This window comes from Dendrobates tinctorius, unplaced genomic scaffold (assembly GCF_039654945.1).
Source record: "Dendrobates tinctorius isolate UK_male_01 unplaced genomic scaffold, ASM3965494v1 ptg000029l, whole genome shotgun sequence".
Classification (NCBI taxonomy): domain Eukaryota; kingdom Metazoa; phylum Chordata; class Amphibia; order Anura; family Dendrobatidae; genus Dendrobates; species Dendrobates tinctorius.
Window position 1 is genome coordinate 19,122,879 of NW_027361697.1, and position 24,076 is coordinate 19,146,954.

Consider the following 24,076-nt stretch of genomic DNA (forward strand, 5'->3'; position numbering starts at 1 on the left):
TGACCCTCAAAACTCTAGCATCACATTGATGGTATAATTTAAAATGACGAGGTATTTTCTTTAGTGTGGATGTGTCCTCGTGTCCAGTGGCGGCCTGAATGCCCAACACATGTCCCATTGTCAGCATCTATGTTCCGCTGCCTGTGGCGCATGCGCATCCTGCGTCCCTGCTGCTGGACATCTCTCGGCGTCTCTATGCTTCAAGGGTTGCTATGATGCCTCCCTGTTGCATGACGCCGACGCCACGCAGTGTCTGGGTTGCTAGGATCGCGGATGTATCACAGAATTTTTTTTCATGTTTCACAAAAACAGATGATAATTGGACCACACGCTAACAAAACACTTGCTCCAGATGATGATGGTATATCATGTTTTCTTCAGTTAATCTCCATTCTCGTCTCGACTATTGTAACTCTCTTCTAATCGGTCTCCCTCTTACCGAACTCTCCCCCCTCCAATCTGTCTTGAATGCTGCAGCCAGGATCATATTCCTCGCCAATCGTTACACCGACGCCTCTACCTTGTGCAAGTCATTACACTGGCTACCCATCCACTCCAGAATCCAGTACAAAGTTAATAATCTCACCCACAAAGCTCTCCATGGCTCAGCACCACCCTACATCTCCTCCCTTGTTTCAGTATACCACCCTACCCGCGACCTCCGTTCTTCTGATGACCTGAGGTTAGCATCCTCAATAATCAGAACCTCCCACTCCCATCTCCAAGACTATACACGTGCTGCGCCATTTCTTTGGAATGCACTTCCCAGGTCAATACGATTAGTCCCCAATCCCCACAATTTTAAGCGTACCCTGAAAACGCATTTATTCAGACTGGCCTACCGCCTCAACACATTAACCTAATCTATCCCTGTGTGGCACAGCCAAAAGTTTTACCATAACCAGGTTCCCTGCATCATGTTCCCACATGCTTTATGCATCCATTAGCCCTCTGTGTCTGTACTGTTACACACTTAGCATTATGGCTGGTCCATACAATCAGGGCAATTGTTACCACCCACCTTTCGTGTCTACCTCTTTCCTCATAGACTGTAAGCTTGCGAGCAGGGCCCTCTTTCCTCTTGGTATTTGTTATAATCTACTGTATGTGATTATTGTTATGCTGTAATGTCTATTGTCTGTACAAATCCCCTCTGAAATGGAAAGTGCTGCGGATATGTCGGCGCTATAGAAATAAAATGTATTATTATTATAAAGTGCTGTGGTCAACAGCCAGTATTAGCCTGGAGAGGTGGATTCATAAAGCTACAGCTCAGGGTGGACATAAGAACCACGAGTGATGACACAGCAGGCTGGAAGAGTGTGGACCTGGACAACAGGCTATGTTGAACAGCAAACAATCAAGTGAGACATAGTATATCAGAACCTACAGAACAAGGAGAGAATATGCAGCAGAAAATAGCTGGTCTAAAGTGGCACACAGAAGTAGGTAGCAAAGTCCACAGCAGATAGCAGCATAATGCGAACTGACTTGAATAACAGTTTGTGAGGCTTATAGCAAACGATGGATTAACCAAAGCAGATGCAAGTTATAGAATCCAAAGCAGATTGTAAAAGAGTGAGAACAGTCTTTTATTACGGTTCATAATTCTAATAGCAAACAATAAGTTAACCAGTAGCAGATGCAAGTCTTTAATTCCAAAAACTCACAAAGTAAGGTAAACGTAGTGCCCACCCAGCATGTGTGTGAGCCATCTCGAGCACCAGCCGATGGTAGGATAGGTGCACTTCTAGTTGTTCCACCACTTCGCCTCTGATTTTTTCCACCCTGTATAACAAATTCTGGTTGACCAACATGTGCGGAAAAAAATGCCTCTGCCCCCGATTGCTGAGTGACCCCATTTATTTCTATCACCCTTTCCCGTGCCCGGTTCAGAGTGGGATCCTGGAGTTGGGCTGTCCCGAATGTTCCCCAGGACTTTTCTTGGCCCGGGACTGATGGCGTCTATTCAGCCTCTCCTGACATACATCTATGGGAAACCTAGCTAGTTTGCACTCTGTCCCCTGTTTGGTGAGCCCTACGGAAGGTATCCTTGACTCGGGATCTTCATGATCAGTACCCTGTCACTAGGTTTCCTGAGTCCAAGAGAGTCTCTGTGTGCTACCTGTTGATGTGAATCTAGCACAGGTCGGGTTCCACTTATGCACTATCTGCATTTGCGGTGCAGACAGAATGGGCATATATTGACACCCGATGAGTAAACTCACAGTCCATGGGTTCAGCAGTCAGGGGGCAGTGTGAAGCTACATGACCTGGTCCTTGGTACTGCCAGCACCTGATAGCGGTGGTCCTTGAGACCGTAGTGGAAACTGGTCTCCTGCCATTCTCACTCCAGGATACCCCCTCAGTATGGGCTCGGTTATGACTGTCCCCAGCAGAGGGATGTGACCATTTCCCAGGTTCCTGGGTTTGCAGGGGCTGCTGTGACAGAAAAAAACACTCACACCCAAACCTCAACTCAAAGTTTAAATGTGTTAATGTGAATCGTGGACATGGGCTACTCCCAAGACCCGGAGTGGAGGGAGAGGTTTGCCCCACTACCAAACTTGCAAATCTCCCCAAAAATAAAAGCCCATATCAGGTTTTCCTAAAAATCTGACTAGGTTAAATAGTTTGTGCTGCTGAGAACAGTAGACAGCTATGCACTCTGAGCGATCTAGTATAGATGGCCCAGTGCGCATTGTTTCATTTGGTCTGCTTGTGTAAACAGGTTGTCAAACGACCGCTGATCATTAAAAGTTGACCTATCAGTAATCCATCTAGACAGACCCTAAAGGCCCCTTTACACACAACATTGTCCCAGCAATCCCACCAACGATCCGACATGGATGGGATCGCTGGGACATAGTTAGACAGACTCACCAGCGATCAGTACCAGCGAGCAAGCTGGTATCTAGGGTAAACAGCGGGTATCCAAGAGCCGTGCGGCTCTTAGTTACCCGCTGTTTACCCTAGATACCAGCGTGCAGTGTCGCTTATCGTTGGTCTCCCGATGCCACACGATGCGTGCTGGCCAGCGGGAGACCAACGATCAAAAAATGGTCCAGGACGATCCTGCACAATCAGCGATACCCGGTGGGGGAGCTGATCGCTGATGGATGTCACACACAACGAGATCGCTGGAGAGATCGCTGATGCGTCACAAAATCAGCAATCTCGCTAGCGATCTTGCTGTGTGTGACGGGGCCCTTAATTAAAATACTGTACAACTAATCCACAACCATTTACTGCAAAAAATAAATTATGGTATCCAGTGCCAAAAAACACAACCAGGTGTTGATTAAATAATACTGACAGTGACTAAATAACAGCTCAATACACAAGATAATCTAATAATATGTCCTAAATATAATATTAGGATTTTTGGTGAATACAAGACTTGGGTGTCAGGTAGTTGGTGGTGCCCCTGTAACATGGAACAGCTGAGAGCGTTGTAGCCCTCCAAAGCTGACTCTTGACAAAGCTATTGGTAGCCACCATGCTTTAGAGCCTTTTCAATTGATTTTCAAGTTCTGACGGCTGCTACAGTGTAATTCATTTAGTAAATATTGAGGGAAAGTTTCAACTGTTTGCTTTAAGAATTGCTCAATATTGAAAAAGTATTTCCAAAGTGCCAACTAAGTAAAAGAGGCTGCATTGTTTCCTGGTATAAAGAGACTGATTATATTTTGCTGAGGCTCACAGACAGCTTGGAGGCATACCTTCCGTCAGATTGCAAATCACGGGCACCTCACGTGTGGTATGCACAAACTCTGGTGTAACAGCAGCCGTGGTTTGTCAATACTTCAGTCCAGAAAATCCAGGAGAGCAGGGTATATTTTATTGCAGTTTAAGGTTACGCCAGAGAGGAGACATGTGCACCTGTCCCGAGGCTTCTCATGGCACGCGGCAGAGCTGCGTTTCTTAAAGGGGTTCTCTAGTTGTACTATCTCTATGTGGGCGCTATAGAGATGGAACTCCAATAATTTTTCTCAATATTTCAAAGAAATAGCCCATCGAACATAAATTTTAAGAAGTTTTGGATATTTTTTCTAAAAAATTTTCATTGCCATTGTGAATATTTAAACAATCCATTTTTTTACTGACCGATCACGGGCCACTTGTTAAGTCATCAGGAACAACAGGTAATGTTACAATCTCCTACATATATATAGGATGTCACAAAAGTTCACAGACACAGCACACCCCTCATCATGACCTCTGCGCAGGACACTGAGCATGCCCAGAAAACTATCCAGTAGAAGTCAATGAACAGGATCGGGTTCCTTTGGTTCATGTGGCTACTCCAAGGCTTGTCTGATAGCTGCTAACAGCAGCACTGGGAAGATCATTGCCCCCATAATCATTTATAGAAAAACAGTTAAAATTTACAGTAAAAAAATGTACCATTATCCTTATTAAAAAAAATAGTAAAACAGGTGATACATTCTGTTCCTTATATTGTAGTAATCCAGTGCAGAACATGTATGATAGTGCTCCACATCTGGTGCACTGTCTATATACACTTCTCAACATTGAAATTTCAACACCAAGAAGGAAAAGTTGTGAAATTATGGAAATCACAGGATGGATAATCAAGTTAAAGGGAATCTGCCACCCCCTGGATGAATTTGATCTATTACTATGGGCATACAGGTAATAGAGTGGTTAAAGCAGCCTTACCTGTATGCCTCATAGCTGCAGTGTAGATCTTGAGATCTTGGGCAGTGTTCTCAATGATCTACTGCGCAGTGACTCTCTCTGCACCTGCACAGAAGATCAATACAGTCACTACCCATTGGAGGGTGGACAGGGTTCGCATACCGACGCGCGTGCATAGCGCATGCGCAGGATTACAGCGCTGAACAGGTCAGTGTGACACCGGAAAGGAAGGCGTATCATCATTAAAATGAAGAAAGGAGGCAGTGATTTCTTCCAAGCACCGCACAACCCAGAGCATTGAAGAAATCAGTAGCATAACTTAACATTATAAATTAATTTCTTAAGATATACACGGCAGCTATGATTCATACAGGTAAGACTGGTTTAATCATACCTGTATGCCCATAGTAATAGATCAAAATTGTCCAGGGGGTGACAGATTCCCATTAATGGTCTGCAAATGATGAAAAAATTGAAACAACATTTCCAAAACATCTCAGTTTACTAAGTAACAAACATGAGTTCGACATGCCCATTTCATACCTTGGCTGCCATCAATGAGATTATTAATGGTTCCAGAGGAATGTTCTGCCACGCTGAATGCACATGGGCACAAATGTCATCAAAATACACTGCTGCGCCTTGTGCAATTGTTGACTAATGATGTCCCAGATGTGCTCGATAGCAGACAAGTCCAGAGAAGCTGCAGGCAATGGAAGCACCTTTAGGCCAAACAGGCTGCTCACTGTAGCACGAACAACAGGCCATTTGGTCTTGTCTTGTTGAAAAATGGCTCCTGAGAAACTTTGGAGAAATGGCTGTACTAAAGGCCCCGTCTCACATATCGAGATCGCTGATGCAACACCGATTTTGTGACGCAACAGCGATCTCGCCTGCGATCTCGCTACATGTGACACATAGTGGTGACCCCCCCCCGCCGGATATCACTGATCGTGCTCGAATGTCCTGGGCCATTTTTTCATCATCAGCGTCCCTCTGGCCAGCATGCATCGCTGTGTTTGACGCCGACGAGCGACCTCGTTGGTGACGCAGAACTCAGGGACGCAGGCTGGAATCGTTCAGAATAGCTGCTGTGTGACAACGCACCAGCGATCCTTACCAGGTCGCATCATTTTCGGTATCGCTGGTGCGTCGTTGAAGAGATCTGCCTGTTTGGCAGCTTACTAGCAACCATTTGTGACATCCAATTATACTTGTAGCACAGAATGGATTACTCATGGAACCATTAGGGTCCCGTTTCACATAGCGACGCACCAGCGATCCCTACCAGGTCGTATCGTTGACGGGATCGCTGGTGTGTCGCTATGTGAAACGGGACCCTAATGGTTCCATGAGTAATCCATTCTGTGCTACAAGTATAATTGGATGTCACAAATCAATGCGTCATTGTTCACACAAAACAGATGGCATTTGCACATTGGGCTAAGAGCCAGTTATCCAGCTACAGATATCCATTGACCTTACGCCACCGCTCTCAAAGGCTATAATGATGCAGAGCAAGACCGCAATGAAGGCTGGAATGGACGTCTATCCTCTTCACTGATGAGTCCAGATTTTGCCTTGATGCAGTGATAGCTGGATATTGATCTGGAGACCAAATAGGCAACAACATTAAGAGGCATTCACAATGGAATGTCAACACCAGTCTTAGGGCCCCGTTACACATAGCGACTCACCAGTGATCCTGACAACAATATGAACTTGTCAGGATCGCTGGTGTGTCACTACATGATCGCTGGTGAGTTGCCAAACAGGCAGCTTCACCAGCGATCAGGACAGCGACAAGCGGGTAACAAGCGACACACGTCGCTTAGTTACCCGCAGTGTATGTTAGATACCAGCGTGCTGGTGCAGGGAGCTGGTAACCAAGGTAAACATCGTGTTTCTAAGCACCGAGCGGCGCTTAGAAACCCGATGTTTACCTTGGTTACCAGCTCCCTGCACCAGCGCGTTGGTATCCAACGTACACATCCGGGTTTCTAAGTGTTGCGCGGCGCTTAGAAACACAATGTTTACCTTGGTTACCAGCTCCAGCTCGCTGGTCTCCCGCCTGCCACACGCAGCGATGCGTGCTGGCCAGGGGGAGACCAATGATCAAAAAAAGTCAAGGCCATTCCAGCACAATCCGCGTTATTCAGCAGGGGGGCCGGTCGCTGATAAGTGTCACACACAGCAATCTCGCTGGTGAGATCGCTGTTGCGTCACAAAACTTGTGACTCAGCAGCGATCTCGCTAGCGAGATCGCTGTGTGTGACGGGGGCTTTACTCTCAAGATTATCATATTGGGTGGCATGATGTACGGTCCTGAACCCCTCTAGTCTTTCCAGGTACACTAACAGCTCAGTGTTATATTGATTTGTTTGTGAAACCAGTGATGCTTGCCATTTCTCCAAAGTGTCCCAGGAGCCATTTTTTACAGTCAGGCAGCATATTGCTCATGCTACTGTGAGTAGCATGTGGGTCGCCCTCGCACACCCAGGGCAGCGGGGTACTCGGTACCGGGCCGGTGTCAAGGCGGGAATGTATCACAGCAGCGGTGACCCGGTCCGTGGCCCTGGGCGCCCAATATCAATGGCGGTGATGTTAATGGTGTTAAAGTTTATATGAATAGTTCGTGACGCCACCCGTGGTGTTTGGCAAGTAAGATGGTAAGCCAACGCTGCATACAGATCCGCTGGGACTGATGGTGTGGTGCAGCAGAGATGGTATAGCGCCCCACAGTTGGAGCTGTAGTCCCAGGGCAGTGTAGGTGCAATGGATGAGGAGAGGCGCAGAATGGTATGGAGGCTGGTACCCAGGTGTAGTGGTGCGGGAATAACTGGAGGACACCAGAGTATGTGGTTCCAAAGCTTCACTCACTGTATGCAGTTCACACATCTGCCCGCCTCCGTACCGTGTTCTCCAGGTCAGGGATCCAGCCAACCTCCAGGCAGGATAGGATTCTCCCTTCCACACTCCGCCAACATGTACCTTACTGAACGACTCCTCCAATGCGCCTTTAGGTGCGAAGCACTCCACTACTTAGTTACCCTGGAATGCCTCTCTCTGTAGGTGTTCCTAGTCTTAACTTGTATGACAGACAGCTGTAGCCTGCTTCGGGGACTCCTCACTGTGTCCCGGCTCTCTATTCAGTAGCTGTTGTGTCCCAAGTCTATGATGGGAGCAAGGCATTAGCGGCTCACTACTCCTCCGGTGTCTGTTGCCGGACATAAAGATCCAATCAACCTCGGGGACGGGGATCGGGCCCCGGCCTTTGCGCTCTCTGGACTGGAAGGGTTCTCTCTCTTTCTCAACCTGCTTCCCACAGTCCTTCTATTCTCCTTCGTTCCGATCTGTTCTATCTCTCTTATGGAAGGTTAGGTTACCAATCTTACCAGTCTCTTTCTATGGTCTTTCTCGTGCCAGCAGCCCAGATCACTGGGACCTGCTGCAGCACGTCCCTCAGACACCCATCTTCTCTCTTCTCTCTCCTCTAACCAACTAACTAACTAACTTTCACTCTTCCCACTCTTTTGTATCATCTCTCTCCACCCGCCTCTCAGCACATCTCGTGTTACGAAGCAGGGTTCCACGAGGGGTGCTCTGCTAACCCCCAGCTTGAAGCTGTTAGGTGGCCCCACTGAACTATCCTGTGTGTGGAATGCAGGTGTGGAGCGTGGTCAGGAGTTCCCACCTTACCTGGATGGTGGTGCACTACACCTTAGGAGAAGGTGCAGTACCTCTGTGGCGACTGAAGCCTCAGGGGCGCCACACATGTGTGGCCTAAATAGTTTACCATGGCCTGCAGTATCTCCAGACTAATCTCCCATCGAGCACATCTGGGACGTCATTGGTTGGCAATTGCAAAAGGAACTGCCAGCAGTGAATCTTGATGATTTTCATTCAGTGTGAAAGAACATTCCTCAGACAACCAGTAATAGTCTAATTGATAGCAGCCAAGGCTATAAGTGTAAGGATTTCTGTATGTGGAGCTCATACTTAGTACTGAATAAATCGAAATGTTTTGAAATTTTACTTTCATTGTCTTTATCAGTTGCATATTATTGACATGTCTAGCCATCGTGTAATTTCCATAATCCCACAACTTTTCTTCTTGGTGTTGCAATTTCAAAGTTGAGTATTGAAGAATGGATAGATTGATGGAAATATAGATATTTAATGCTAAGTGTTCTAAATAAAAAACATACAGAAGACATTGGAGGTAAATCAGTGTTACCCTTTTTCTTATGAGTTCTTTTTCTTCTGGTTTTATATTTATATATTATATTCTTTTTATTTAATGTCTCTGCAGCTTCCAACTATTCTAGACAGCAGTTCTCGTGGGATCGACCTGAGATTCTGGGGAAAAGTTGTCTCTAACATGTCAGAGGCACTGAGAGAGGTATGTGCTCTGACTTATTCTATTGCTGCAATTTCATTTTCACAGAAGCCTATAAAGGCTTACACTCTGAAATACAGTTCTGAACACGGCAATACTTATATATACAGCTCTGGCAAAAATTAAGAGACCACCACATCAAAACCCTGTCATGGGCAGCCCATTCTCCAGACCTGAACCCCATTGAAAACCTCTGAAATGTAATCAAGAGGACGATGAATAGTCACAAGCCATCAAACAAAGAAGAACTGCTTACATTTTTGCGCCAGAAGCAGTGTGAAAGACTGGTGGTAAGCATGCCAAGACGCATGAAATCTGTTTATAAAAAATCATGGTTATTCCACAAAATATTGATTTCTAAACTCTTCCTGAGTTAAAACATTATTATTGTTGTTTCTAAATGACTATGAACTTGTTTACTTTGCATTATTTGAGGTCTGAAAGCACGTTTTTTTTTTTTTTTTTACATTTTGACCATTTCTCCTTTTCAGAAAAAACAACAAAATTTATTGCTTGTAAATTCAGAGACATGTTGTCAAAAGTTTGTAGACTTAGACTGTGTGCCCACGTAGCGTTTTTTAAGCATTTCCGTGGCGATTTTAAAAGCGCAATTCTGCCGCAGAAACACTTAAAAAAAGCATTCCATGCATTCCTAATAGAAAACGCACATGTTGTGCCAATGGTGCGTTTTTTACCGCTGCGGAATCGCTTAGCGGTAAAAAACGCAGCATGTTCATTAATTTTGCGGATTCGCCCGTGATTCCGCATACCATCAATTGTATGAGCAAAAACTCTGAGGAAAACGCATGCTAAAACGCTTGACAAACGCTTAAAAAAGCGCATCAAAACCACATGCGTTTTCCTGGGAGCAGGGTGTGCGATTCTGCTCAGGAATATTCTGCTTGAGAATCGCTACGTGGGCACATAGCCTAAAAGAACTATTTACATTTTACTCAAAAATATACATATAAAGAGAAAAATCAGACAAACTGAACATTTGGAAGTGGTCTGTTCATTTTTGCCAGAGCTGTACATAGTATGCATGGTGGGATTGTAATTTAGGATGTGTGATTTACAGTGCTGCCTTATTTTGTTGTTGGATACTTTCTAAATAGATTTTTTCCATCATACAGGACGGCACCACGAGAGAGGGGATCTGCCCATCAAGGACAGGAAACCTTCAAGATAAAAGGGGCGGCTCCTCTCTCCACATCAGTTGGTTTCCTGTCCTTGATGGGGAACCCTCAAGATAAAGTCTCTTGAAGATTCTTGAAGAAAGTAGAGGATGCCTGGGTCGGATGGTTACTGGCAGGCACCGGTCTGCTACATCCGTCACCAGGTACCGGTAGTCGCCTCGGGGCCATGTATTGCCATGCCCCCCTGAGCGAATGCATAGCCACAGCCCGTGAGGCAAATGCCCGGGTGAAGTTTAGAGCCTCGGAGGCCACATTGGGTGTACTCTCCCTGATGCCGTCAAGCCCCATGGAAGTCCTCAGAGGCCACTTTCTGTGCTCCCTCCGTGTTGACATCGGGTGGCCATGCAGCCTGTGAGACACATCGGTGCCCGGGTGAATTTAACTCCTCAGAGGCCACCCTTTGGGGTTCGATCCCTCTTGAGCACATGCCTGACACTGTGGACTGCCCTAGAGAAAAAGAGTACCTGCAAACTTTGGTGGCCAGGGCAGCGTTGAGGCTTTCTCCTAAGACCAGGTCCATGGGGGCCACAGGTATGAGGGCAGCAGCAGCGGGTGTCATGGCGGCTGATGGCGTGGGAACGCTGCAACAGGTGTACGGTGACCTGGACGCGCACTGGAAGTGAAAGCCAGGTACGCACAGCTGATGAGGACACTCGAGCACAGGCAGCTGTCGGGTACGTGAGCGGGAGCGCGCATCGGAAGTAGTGGGGTGCGCTCCGGAAGTGGAATCCGGGTGCATGCAGCGGCGTGTGGACCCGGGAACTTGGGACGTGTGCCAGTCAGCTGCAGTAATGTGGGGAGCGTGCACTGGAGCTAGTTGGTGCGCTCTGGAAGATGCGCCCACGTAGCAGGGTGCGCGCACCAGAAGCAGTGCAGAGCGCACACCGGAAGTGGTTGCCGGTGTGCACGTGCACGATCCTCAGGCCGGCATAAGGGGTGCGCACTGATTGCCAGATACAATACAGACATGGCAGCGCGCATGCGTGACAGGAAGTGCAAGCGGCCGGCAGGTACAGGATCAACCAGGTGATTAATAAAAAAGAAAAAAGGGGGCATGCTGGTATTTAAACACAGCAGAAGTGCTGGCGCCATTCCTAGGTTGAAGGAGACTGCTCTCGTCAGGAAGCAGCAGCTAAGCAGCTTGTGAGGTGGAGAGCCCTTTGCCACAGCACTTGCAGGCACACCAGGAGGTGTAGGAGAGGCGTTCTCGCTCAAATGAGAAGAGCCAGACGCGCCGCAGCAGCAGTGGGAGCCGCTCGGGCAGCGTACGGGCGGATCTTCGCCATTCTTAAAAGGAGGGATCCATTGTCTCATTGAGAGACAGCGAGAAGACCAGCCAGCCTCCAGATCTGGTACCCGTTCTGTGAAGTGTCCGAGTGGTGAGTGAGCTTTGAGAAAGTCCAGCACGCTAATGTCTGTTCTCTTTCGCTCTTTCCCCTCTTTTTACATACATTGGTGGGGTGGAGTATAGGAGGTCCCTAAAAAGAGTAGATCAAAATCTAAGAATAAAGAATGTCCCTTATGCAATAGTTCCTTAGGAGCATCCTGGAATAAAAGTGCCAGGACTGTAATAATAAGACAATAGTGGAAGAAACACCCTCTTTTGCTGATAACCTGAGATCCATGATTCAGTCAGAATTCTGTAAATCAGTAAGGACTTTACAATCAACGGATACGGATAGCAAAGCAAGAGATAGGTCCAGCCCCTCAGTGGTCTCTCAGGAGGACTCCACAGGATCAGAGGAGGACTCAGATAAATCCCGCTATTCAGATTGCAGTTCTGATGAGGAAGACGCATTCCCAGTGGAAGCTACAGATAAGCTTATAAAAGCAATCCGATCTACCATGGGGCTGGTAGATGAGCGAACAAAAAAGACGGCTCAGGAACTCATGTTTAGCGGTTTGCAAAAGAAGAAATGTAGAGCCTTCCCTATTAACGAACAGCTGGAAGGGCTCATAAAAAGGGAATGGGAAAAACCAGAGAAGAAGTTCCAGATAATCAATTCCCTGAAAAGGAGTTACCCCTTTGATGAAGAGGCATCCTCATCCTGGGATAGAGCTCCAAAGATTGACGTAGCGATCTCAAAAGTCGCCAGAAAATCCTCCCTACCCTTTGAGGCTTTAGGTTCCCTGAAAGAACCTCTGGACAGAAAGACAGACAGTTGTCTTAAACCAGCCTGGGAGAACACGGCTGGGGCACTAAGGCCGGCCATCGTGGCTACTTGTGTGGCTAGATCCCTAAAAATATGGGTTGATAACCTGGAGGATCAGCTAGAGCAAGGAGTCCCCAGGGAGTCTATCTTAGAAGCAATAACGGCCATCAGAGCAGCGGCAGTCTTTCTAGCTGAGGCTTCAGCGGATTCAACAAAGCTAGCAGCCAATTCAGCAGCTTTAACTAATGTGGGACGCTGTGCAGTATGGCTCAAATGCTGGCTGGGGGACACACAGGCAAAGATGAAACTCTGCTCTCTGCCGTGTTAGGGAAATTTCCTTTTTGGACCGGCATTGGATGACGTGTTAGTGAAGGCCGGCGACAAAAAGAAGAATTTCCCAAGACAGCCATTTCAGGCCTTTCGGCGCTCCTTTCAGAAGGACTGAAAATTCAGAAAACAGCAGTACAGGGATCGAGACAGAAATAACTCTGACAAGCAATCCAAAGGAGGGAGATGTTTCTACTTCGGCAAGTCCTCCAAAGACCCCAAAAAACCCTCCCAGTGACGGTCCTTCTCAGGTGGGGGGAAGGCTCTCTCACTTCCTCCCAGCCTGGGTGAGGATCTTATCCAGCACCTGGATCCGGCAAACTGTGGGGTCAGGTCTGGAGTTAAGGTTCCACCACTGGCCGCCACGAAGATACATGCAGACTCCAGTACAGTCCTCTCAAGAGAAGACAGTCTGGAAGGGGAAGTAATCTCGCTCCTAGACAAACATGTCCTGGAAGAGGTTCCGGTAGAGGAAAGAAAGGAAGGTTTTTACTCCCCCTATTTCTTGTTAAAAAAACAGACAATTCCTGGAGGACAATTATAAATCTAAAAGGCCTCAACAAGTACCTGATAATCCCATCATTCAAGATGGAAACAATAAGATCGGCAGTGAAGCTCCTCTTTCCTCAGTGCTATATGGCAGTCCAGTCCGCAGTCCTGGACCTCAAGGATGCTTATTATCACGTCCCGATCTGACAACAAGATCGCAAATACCTCAGGGTGGCGGTCCAGATGAGGTCTCAGTGGCGTCACTTTCAGTATAGGGCTCTGCCCTTTGGGGTAGCAATTGCCCCTCAAGTTTTCATGAAATTAATTGCAGAAGGTAGACTTTCTGAGCAGGAACCACTTCAGGCAAGGAGAATGGTGCCTAAAAGAGTCCATTTTTCAACGGAGAGTGCACATGTGGGCAAAACCCAGTACAGATCTCTTCGCCTCAAAAGCCTACAGGAAGGTTCAGAAATTCTGCTCCCTAAGTCCAGCAGACAGACCGTTGTCAGTAGACGCCTTCAGAATAGAGTGGACATCAGGTCTCCTGTACGCCTTCCCTCCAATATGCCTCATACTAGCGGTTCTGAGGAAGATCAGGGAGGACAGAGCCAGAGTGATTATGATAGCTCCCTTTTGGCCGAAAAGACCATGGTTCTACTGGCTGAGAGTGATGTTAGTGACGGACCCATGGGTGCTCCCAGAGGACCACGACCTTCTAACACAGGGTCCCTTCAATCACCCTCAGAAGTCCAGGCTGCATTTGACAGCCTGGAATTTGAAAGGTCACTACTAGAGAAAAAGGGATTCTCAGCAGGGTTAATATCCACCTTACTCAGTAGCAGAAAACCAGTGACTACAAAAATTTATGGAAGGATATGGAAAAAAATCTTATCTACTTCAGTCCCAATACGGGAAGGGGAAGTCCCGATGGTGGCAATACTGGAATTTCTGCAGAAAGGTTTAGAGTTGGGGTTAGCGGTCAGTACCCTCAAAGTGCACGTCTCAGCCCTGGCAGCCTTATTCAAGTGTGACCTGGCAAACAATAGGTGGGTGGCCAGGTTTATCTGGGCTGGTACTAGAGCTGACTTTGTCCTGTCCCCTACTCCTCCTCCTTGGGATCTAAATTTAGTCCTATCATCTCTGACAGAGAGTCCGTTTGAACCACTAAACACAACATCATATAAAATTCTAACATTAAAAACAGCCTTATTAGTGGCACTCACATCGGCCCGTAGGGTTGGGGATTTACACGCACTCTCAGCAGACCCTCCCTAGATCCAGCATACCTTCCCAAGGTGGTATCAAAATACCATAGGGCTCAGGAGATAGTCTTACCATCCTTTTGCCCTAACCCTAGTAACCAGAAGGAGGAGAGGCTTCATTGCCTAGACGTTAGAAGATGTATCCTGCAGTATTTAGAGGTAACGAGACCTTGGAGAAAACAGAGGGCCTTATTTGTCTCATACCAAGGGGCAAGGAAGGGCCTTAAAGCCTCTAAACAGACTATAGCTAGATGGGTGAGAGAGGCCATTATGCTAGCATATAGTAGTGCAGGTAGGGCTGTTCCAGAGGGTCTAAAAGCCCACTCCACGAGGGCCATGGCGACGTCCTGGGCGGAAAGAGCAGACGCCTCCATCGACCAAATCTGTGAGGCGGCCACTTGGTCCTCTCCAACTACCTTTTTTAAACATTATAGGTTAGACCTATCTGCTACCTCTGATCTCACATTCGGGAGAAGAGTGTTACAAGCAGTGATCACTTCCTAAGAGATTACAAATCTCTGTAACTCTCTCGTGGTGTCATCATGTATGATGGAAAAACACGGGTATTACATACCTGGTAATGTGTTTTTTCATGAGACATGACTGCACCCTTATATTTCCTCCCTATTGATCACATCATTAGTTGGGTGCATTATTAGCATTATACACTCCCTTGGGTGTTGGAAATTTAGTAGTATAAAGGATGTATTATTCATATGTACACTAACCTGCGGAGTTCCTCTCGTGCTCTGTAAAACAACTGATGCGGAGAGAGGAGCCGACGCTTTTATCTTGAAGGTTTCCTGTCCTTGATGGGCGGATCCTCTCTCTCGTGGTGCCGTCATGTTTCATGAAAAAACACATTACCAGGTATGTAATACCCGTGTTTTAGCATATCTTCCAGCCAACTAGTACTCAAAAACAGCTGTCTACAGTTGGGTGTCAGGTTTGGTTAATATTCTTAGTCTTATTTCTACATCTCCTAAAGGGCCAGAGAATAATTTATATGGTAGTTACACCCAATAAGTGGCAATGTAGAGACAGTATTCTTCCTTCTGGAGGAGAGCTAATTTGTATATCCTTTATTTTGACCCCCAAAAATGAGCAGCGTTTACGTTACCTAAGGGCTATAAGTATAAGATTTTCATTACTTTTATTAAAACTCTCTTCACGAACCCTATATACTATTTGTATTGTTCTTTTCACTGTAGTTGTCACAGAAACAAAGTATTCAGGATCTTCTGAGGGTTTTGCAGCCTATTGTGCGAGAAGGAGGACCATCGACCTTCACAGAACTCATGAGTTCTCTTTCAGACTTGTTTTGTGGTTATCCGGAGGGTGGTGGTTCCAGAGTTTTCTCCTTCAACTGGTATGAAGATAATAACTACAAGGTTTTCCTCGGAGTGAACTCATCCAAGAGAGAATCAAATTATTTATACGACAAGACAACCAGTAGGTGTTCACATGGAACCATAAAGTAACCGATATGATTGTACCTTGATCTACTCATCTCACAAAGCTCAGCTCAATAAATTATAACCTCTTTATGACCTCCGCCGTACTAGTACAGCTGAAGTCGCATCCCTCCCTTTGATGTGCGCTCCGGCGCTGAGCCCACATCTTTCTCGGGACATGTCAGCTGTTTTGAACAGCTGATATGAGCCCGCAATATCCACGGGTGGAATCGCGATCCGCCCTCAGCTATTAACTAGTTAAATGCCGCTGTCAATCTCTGACACTGGCATTTAGCGCACGCTTCCGGCCATTGGGACGGAAATACGCACACCGGTGACCTGCGTCACGTGATTGCGGGTCACTGGTGTGTTGGCATGACAACACTGGAAACCTCTATGGTTGTCAGTGCTGGATTGCTATGAGCGCCACCCAGTGGTCGGTGCTCATTGCAAATGAGGTATTCTGCTATATAGAGGCGATCTGATCATCGCCTCTATATAGCAGAGCTGATCGGCTATGGCAGCTTCTAGTCTCCCATGGAGACTATTGAAGCATGCCAAAAGTAAAAAAAAAAGTTTTTAAAAATATTTTAAAAATATAAACTTTCAAATCATCCCCCTTTCGCCACATTCAAAATAAAACAATAAAAAAACAAACATACACATATTTGGTAATGCTGAGTTCAGAATCGCCCGATCTGTCAATAAAAAAAAGGATTAACCTGATCACTAAACGGCGTAGTGAGAAAAAATGTAAAAATGCCAGAATTATGGTTTTTTTTGGTCGCCACAACATTGTATTAAAATGCAATAACGGGCGATCAAAAGATTGTATATGCACCAAAATGGTATCATTAAAAACGTCCGCTCAGTGTGCAAAAAATAAACCCTCACCCAACTCGAGATCACGAAAATGGAGACGCTATTGGTCTCGGAAAATGGAGCTTTTTTTTAACAAACTTTGGATTTTTTTTAACCACTTAAATAAAAAACAACCTAGACATGTTTAATGTCTATGACTTACAGAATCATAATGGCAGGTCAGTTTTAGCATTTGGTGAACATGGTAAAAAAAAAATCCAAAAAAAGGGCAGGGTATTGAGGGGATAAAGTTGTGGTCAATCCTGAAAAAGTGGGAGGACAAACAAAACCACAGAAATTATGATAAACTCCAAACACTGATTAGGCAAGAACAAGATGACATCACCAGTCAAGACTGACCCAGAAGCTGATATCCAGCTGCCAGGGCAAAGGGCAGAAGTCTTGGAAAATAATGGTTAATGCCGTAAATATTGAGTCTTTGCATGAACTCAATGTTTTTGTCATTAAAAGTGTAAACTCTTATGAAATGCTGATAATTATATTTCAGTAACCAGAGAGACATCCGACTAAAAGATCTAAAACACTGAAGCAGCAAAATTTGTGAAAAACAAAATTTGTGTCAGTTTCAAAACTTTAGGCCATGACTGTATACCGACATTCACAGACCGGATAGAAGATGAGAGATGCATTTACATGAATCCAAGCTATCAGGAGCAATTAAATGGAACATGACAGCGGATACATGTTTCCTGTTCCACAGGCATCAGGTATCGGACATGAGCTGTATGATTTCAGCCACATATGTTTAACTCTAAAACTATAAGGGCCCCGTCACACATAGAAACGCACCAGCGATCTCGACAACGATATGAACTTGTCAGGATCGCTGGTGTGTCGCTACATGATCGCTGGTGAGCTGCCAAACAGGCAGCTTCACCAGCGATCAGCACCAGTGACATGCGGGTAACAAGCGACGCACGTCGCTTAGTTACCCACTGTGTACCTTAGTTACCAGCGCGCTGGTGCAGGGAGCTCGTAACCAAGGTACACATCGGGTTTCTAAGCGGCGCGCGGCACTTAGAAACCCAATGTGTACCTTGGTTATCAGCTCCCTGCACCAGTGCGCTGGTAACTAAGGTACACATCGGGTTTCTAAGCGCTGCGCGCCGCTTAGAAACCCAATGTGTACCTTAGTTAACAGCGCCAGCTCGCTGATCGCTGGTCTCCCGCCTGCCACACGCAATGCGTGCTGGCCAGCGGGAGACCAGCGATCAAAAAAATGTCCTAGCCATTCTAGGACGATCGGCGATACCCGGCAGGGGGGCCGGTCGCTGGTAAGTGTCACACACAGCGATCTCGCTGGTGAGATCGCTGTTGCGTCACAAAACTTGTGACTCAGCAGCGATCTCGCTAGCGAGATCGCTGTGTGTGACGGGGGCTTAAGACACCTGGGACTGAGCCGCACAGGAGACTAGTCGAAAAGCCAGGTCCCCCGTGGCTTCTCCCCTTGAGCGACAGGTCTCTCTACATCCTCACACAGGGACACTGGCAGCAGGTATCGGACATGGACTGTGGGATTTCAGCCATATATGTTTAAATCTAAAATGTTGCAGCTTTTCAGAGAAAAACATAGTTTAAAAGCAGCCAGGGACCGAGCTGCACAGGAGACTAGTCGGAAAGGTGGGTCCCCTGTGGCTTCTCCCCACCCTCTCCCCTTGAGTGACAGGTCTCTCCCTACATCCGCACGCATCATAACCCAAATTTCAGTTTTCTGATTTAGATCTAATGTCTACAGAAAATTTTAAGATGCCCATAAACATTAAATAAATATGGTGATTATGACGGAATTTGCCAACAATCTGATGTGTACATCGTCTACCTCGCTTTTTAATTTTTGCAGTTAAGTAGCGAATGAGGATCAGGCATTTTTACATGAAGTGTCTGGCAGTAGCTCATTGCCTTCTCCCCTAATAAATCTCCTTTCAGGGGGTCACAGGAAATAGTAAGTTGAATGATCCATTTTATCTGTACTATCTGTATAACACTCAAGTCTCTTACACAAGACATTAATATTTATTGGATATGGACACCTTTGGATGAAAAGGCTGTTGTCTGTAACACTACTTGTACTGTCAATAAAGCATCCTGGGAGGTGCTAGCAGTTAGGAATGAATAGGGGCAGTGACTGCAAGTGCACTTGCAAAGCCCTGTGCACTTGCAGTCTAATTTACATAAGCATAAAGGAGCAGAATGCTTTGTAATGAGGCAATGGATTGGGATGAAGTAGGTATCATTATAGTTATGTAACACTGTAATATATCTTACCCTTCGGTTGTCTCTCTAAAATACTGCTGACAGGTTTTCTTTAAACAGTTAGTGTAGAGTATAGTATAATACTCTACTCAGGATATATTAATGTCTATCATGTCTAAATCAACAGCACCGTTTTGTAATGCCCTGATGCAAAGTATGGAGTCTAACCCTGTAACCAAAATTGCATGGAGCGCAATGAAACCTTTGCTCATGGGAAAAATTCTTTACACTCCCGATGCCCTGGCAGTTCGAGAAATTCTGATGAAAGTAAGGCTTTTTTTTTTTGCTGATGTTATAACATAGTTTAAACTATTGCCTTTATAGATTTTTATAGTCAGTATATAAATGGCCAGTGTCAGCCATAGTTCTCAAGTTTGGAAGTCATCCCATATCTACGGCTGACAACTGGGATCACCACCAATCCCGAGAACTGGGATTCTGAAAAGTGGCCAATCATGCGCACTGGCACGCCATTCATACTTAATGGAAGAGCCAGAGATAGTCGAGTGCTGCAATCGCCCGGTTTTTGGAGAGGCAGTTCACATGATCGACTTCTGCTCCATTCACACAAAGCTTTTCAGAGCTCAAGTTCTCGGGATCGATGGAGGTCCTAGCAGTCGGACCTCCGGCAATCGGGAAGTTATCCGATGGATAGGATATAACTTCTAAATTTGATATACCCCCTTTAAGGTTTCTATTCAATGATCTTACAAATCAGGATAAACTAAAATAAAGTTCTGTGTATCAGCAGCCTGCAGACACCCGGCTCCATGCCTCTACATATCTTATAATAATGGGATGTTTTCTGACCAACGCTGTAAAATAACTCAGTTACTTATTCATTAGTAAGAGAAGCCGGCGTTCTGTGAATTTAATTAGAATTGGAGATTGACAGTATGTCTCATACATCTAAAGCACAGAGCTCCTCATCTTGTATTTCAGGCTAACGCTACCTTTGAGCAACTTGAACGCTTGAGGCAAATGGGCAAAGCCTGGGAAGAAGTGGGACCTCAGGTGTGGCACTACATGCAAAGCAGTATGCAGATGAATGTCATCCGGGTAGGTTTATTAATGACTTCACATATATTTTCTATTGGTAGGTAGCTACAGAAGATAGAATTAAAAAGTGCAATAATAAAAATGATAAATATTAAAAAATAATGCTTCATTATTTGATTTTACTTAGTTTAAAAAATGTAAATGACTCTTTAAAGGGGTTGTCCGCTTTCAGAAAAGTGGGCCACAAATTGTGTGAACTTAGCAGCTGAGTTTACAAACTGGTTAGAAAGTTTGATGTGACATCACCACTGCAGCCAAAATACCAGGGCCGGAGCAGCGGCAGTGAGCTGGCACTGGACTTAGGAAGGGCGAGTACCTGCAGAGTTTGCTATTTTAGGTATTTTACACAGTATGGGATACACTTTCTTGAAAGTGGGCTATCTCTTTAAGGCTGTATTCACATGTTATGGTGTGTTTACATGATACGTTTCCAATACATTTTTTTCCAAAAATCTAATAAAGTCCCATTGTTTTTACCACATTTTTAGAAGATTAGGAGCTCAAAAACTGTTCATAAATGCAAGGTGTGATCATTGCCTAGAAAGGAGGTTTCTCCAATTTAGATTGTTATCACTATATTTTAAGAGTCTTCGCATTTACGATCTGGCTGGTGAGATTACCACTAATCCCAAGAATGGATGGATTTATTTTTCTGGTCACTAACAAAGAAGAAGATCTGAATGTGTGGTCATTGTTGTGACCAAACCGCTGCACGACCAGCTCTACCCTCGCCTACTGTATTATCACCCATCCCTTGAAGATTGTGAGCCCTCGCGGGCAGGGTCCTCTCTCCTCCTGTACCAGTTATGACTTGTATTGTTTAAGATTATTGTACTTGTTTTTATGTATACCCCCCTCACATGTAAAGCGCCATGGAATAAATGGCGCTATAACAATAAATAATAATAATAATAATTCTCCATTAATAAATGGGGCAGTCAATAGCGGGCAGAGAACCTGCCCAATATTGTGCCTAATAGGGCTACACTGCGCAACAAAGACAGGCGGTACAATTTCAATTGTTCTCTATGGGAGAAACACTGCAATGGACACAAACATTTCCAACATTTCTAACTTAACTTTTTGTTTAAAGGATACTATCAAAAACCCAACAGTGAAAGACTTTCTCAATCGGCAACTTGGAGAGAACGGATTAACTGCCGATGATATAATTAATTTTCTTTACAATGATAATCAAGATGAACGACTGGAAGGACAAATGGATTTTGACTGGAGGAATGTGTTTAATTTCACTGATGATGTTGTGCGGCTCTATAACCAGTACACAGAGGTAAATCACATCATATATTATTATCTCTGTTTATCCTATTGTGTAATCAACCACCACTAGAGATCACAGGATCCAGTGCAAGTTGAATCTTCTGAAATTGACAGTTCCACACAAATTCCAACATTTTGAGATTTGATTTGCGATTTTGCAAAAAAACAAGAGAAAATATGCCCGTCACTAATTTCCCACACTGCTGAGGCATCAGAAAGCGGGCTAATATCAATTTGCATTGCTGCACGTTCTCCCCATAATAACCTGCAGCTATGACATCTAGCGTATTGCCATACCATGTACATTGGTGGTCAGTACCTGGCGTCATCACAGATCAGCGATTCCCAGTGGAGCACAGTCTGTACAGCAGAGGCATTTTCTATATCCAGAGTCACTGGGTAAATATTTTTCTCCTATAATGTGTAAGCTCTAATGATCAGGATGTCCTCTCTCTCCTGTAGAGTGTTAAGGTACTGTCACACTTAGCAATGCACCAGCGATCCCGACCAGCGATATGACGCGGTCAGGATCGCTGGTGCATCGCTAAGTGGTCGCTAGTGAGCTGCCACACAGGCAGATCTCACCAGCGACATAGCAGCGGTCGGGGGTCATTACTTACCTGTCAGACGAGGCAATCCTGACGTCCTCCCGCCCACGTCCACGCGTCGCTCGTCGGCGCCACAGGAAGCCCAGCAGGAAGCTGACGACAAGAAATGGTCCAGGACGTTCTCACGCGATCAGCGATAATCAGCGGGAGAGCCGGTTGGAGGTAAGTATCACACATAGCGATATCGCTAGCAATATCGCTGCTATGTCACAAAAACCAGTGACGTTATAGCGATATTGCTAGCGATATCGCTTAGTGTGACAGGCCCTTAAGGTGTTATGGTCAGTTCTTCCCAGTAGAGTGTAAGCTCCTATGGTCAGTGGCGTCCTCTCACTCTGTCTTTTGTAGGTTGTAAGCTCCTAAGATTAGTGGGGTCCTCTCTCTCTCTCTCTCTCTTGGAGGGTGTAAGCTGTTATGATCAGCAGGGTTCTCTCTCTTTCCTACAGAGTGTATGCTCTTATGGTCAACCAGGTCTGGTCTCTTGTAGGGTGTAAGCTCTTATGATCAGTGGTTTATCTTTCTCTCACTTGTAGGGTGTAAGCTCCTATGGACAACCATTTCTATTTCTCTCCCCTACAGAGTGTATTCTCTTATGATCGGTGGGTTTATCTCTCTCTTCTGTAGGGTGTTAGCTCTTATGGTCGGCTGGGTTCTCTCTCTCTTCTCTCTCTCTTCCCTACAGAGTGTATGCTCTTATGATCAGTGGGGTTTTCCCTCTCTTCTGTAGGGTGTAAGCTCTAATGGTCAGCCAGGTTCTCTCTCTCTCGCCTACAGAGTGTACGCTCTTATGGTCAGTGGGTATATCTCTCTCTTCTGTAGGGTGTAAGCTCTATTGGTCAGCCAGGTTCTCTTCCCCATATGTATTTTCCACTCAATTACAAGCTTTACAATATTGAAATTTGCGCAAATTCGTTCACGGCAAATCAAAATTTTGGGGAAAATTAGCTGAAGTCGGTAAATTCAAATTTCAAAAGTTCCGCTCATCTCTACCCAACACCTAAAAGTGAGGCTTTACTCAGTATAACACTGCCTTCCATTTACATAATTTACATCTGAGACACTGTGTCTTTTCGGTGAAGACTAGGATCTTCTATTACATTCATTACATGGTCTATTGAATGTGATTCGCCTTCATTATTTTACATTATCTTTACCCCATACATACACACATAAGGACAGAGAGGTTACTAACGAGCAGTCAGGCGTCTACTGTCAGTGAATAAACACTCCCAGGCATTTTATTTCCCCTCTTACTTTTCTTTTATAACCCTTCTACTATTAAATTTCATTTTCAATTGTTTCCTTATGGTAATTTGTCCATTCAATAATTAAAAGGAGCTATATAATTGGTGATATATGGAAACAAACACTATATGTAAACAATGGACTCACGACAATGCATCGATATGCTGTTCTTGTAATGAGGGAAGCTTCTTCAGTCTTTCCTATTGTCCAGGCAGGGATGGGTTTGTCGATGCCATTGTCTTGTAACTCTTCCCATAGCTTCTAATTGAGGCTTAAATAATTCTGGCAGTTATTAAAATAAGAAGTGACCCACGATGCCTTCATTTAACATGTCAAATTGTAAGTTGTATCTTGAAGTAGTGGCACAGTCCAACCCAAGACGGCTGACACTAAAGAAATGGAAAGTAATACATCTATATCAAATTGTAATATTCTTGATTTTCACCATAAATCATGAATTGTTTAAAGGGAATTTGTCAGTAGGATCAACCCTGCTAAGCCATCTATATGGGCAGACAGGTCATAGGAATCTGAATAAAATGATACCTTGATATTTGCGATCGGATATCTTATTACAGAGAAATCCACGTTTTTCTTAATATGCAAATGAGCTTTTAAGATCTATGGTCTGGACATAGATCTCCCTTAGAATCTGCCCCCAGAGATTATTATAAATTAAAGTGTTACCAGTGTGAGACCTTTAATGACTGACAGTCTGCTCTCCTGATCTACTTGTCTCACACTGGTAACGCCTCCTTTCATATCAAATATGCTGTGGAGGCAGATTCTCAGGGAGATCTATGTCT

At 45.2% G+C, this 24,076-nt stretch overlaps 1 protein-coding gene across 1 annotated transcript in view; it reads left to right on the top strand.

Moving 5' to 3' along the window:
* The window catches only part of ABCA4 (ATP binding cassette subfamily A member 4), a 255,198-nt gene that overhangs the window by 73,066 nt on the left and 158,056 nt on the right, over nt 1-24,076 (top strand). The window contains exons 7-11 of the mRNA XM_073571415.1: nt 8,975-9,064; nt 15,700-15,940; nt 19,205-19,344; nt 20,020-20,136; nt 21,230-21,427. Of these exons, the coding sequence (XP_073427516.1) occupies nt 8,975-9,064; nt 15,700-15,940; nt 19,205-19,344; nt 20,020-20,136; nt 21,230-21,427 (786 nt within the window). The remainder of the gene's footprint in view (nt 1-8,974; nt 9,065-15,699; nt 15,941-19,204; nt 19,345-20,019; nt 20,137-21,229; nt 21,428-24,076) is intronic.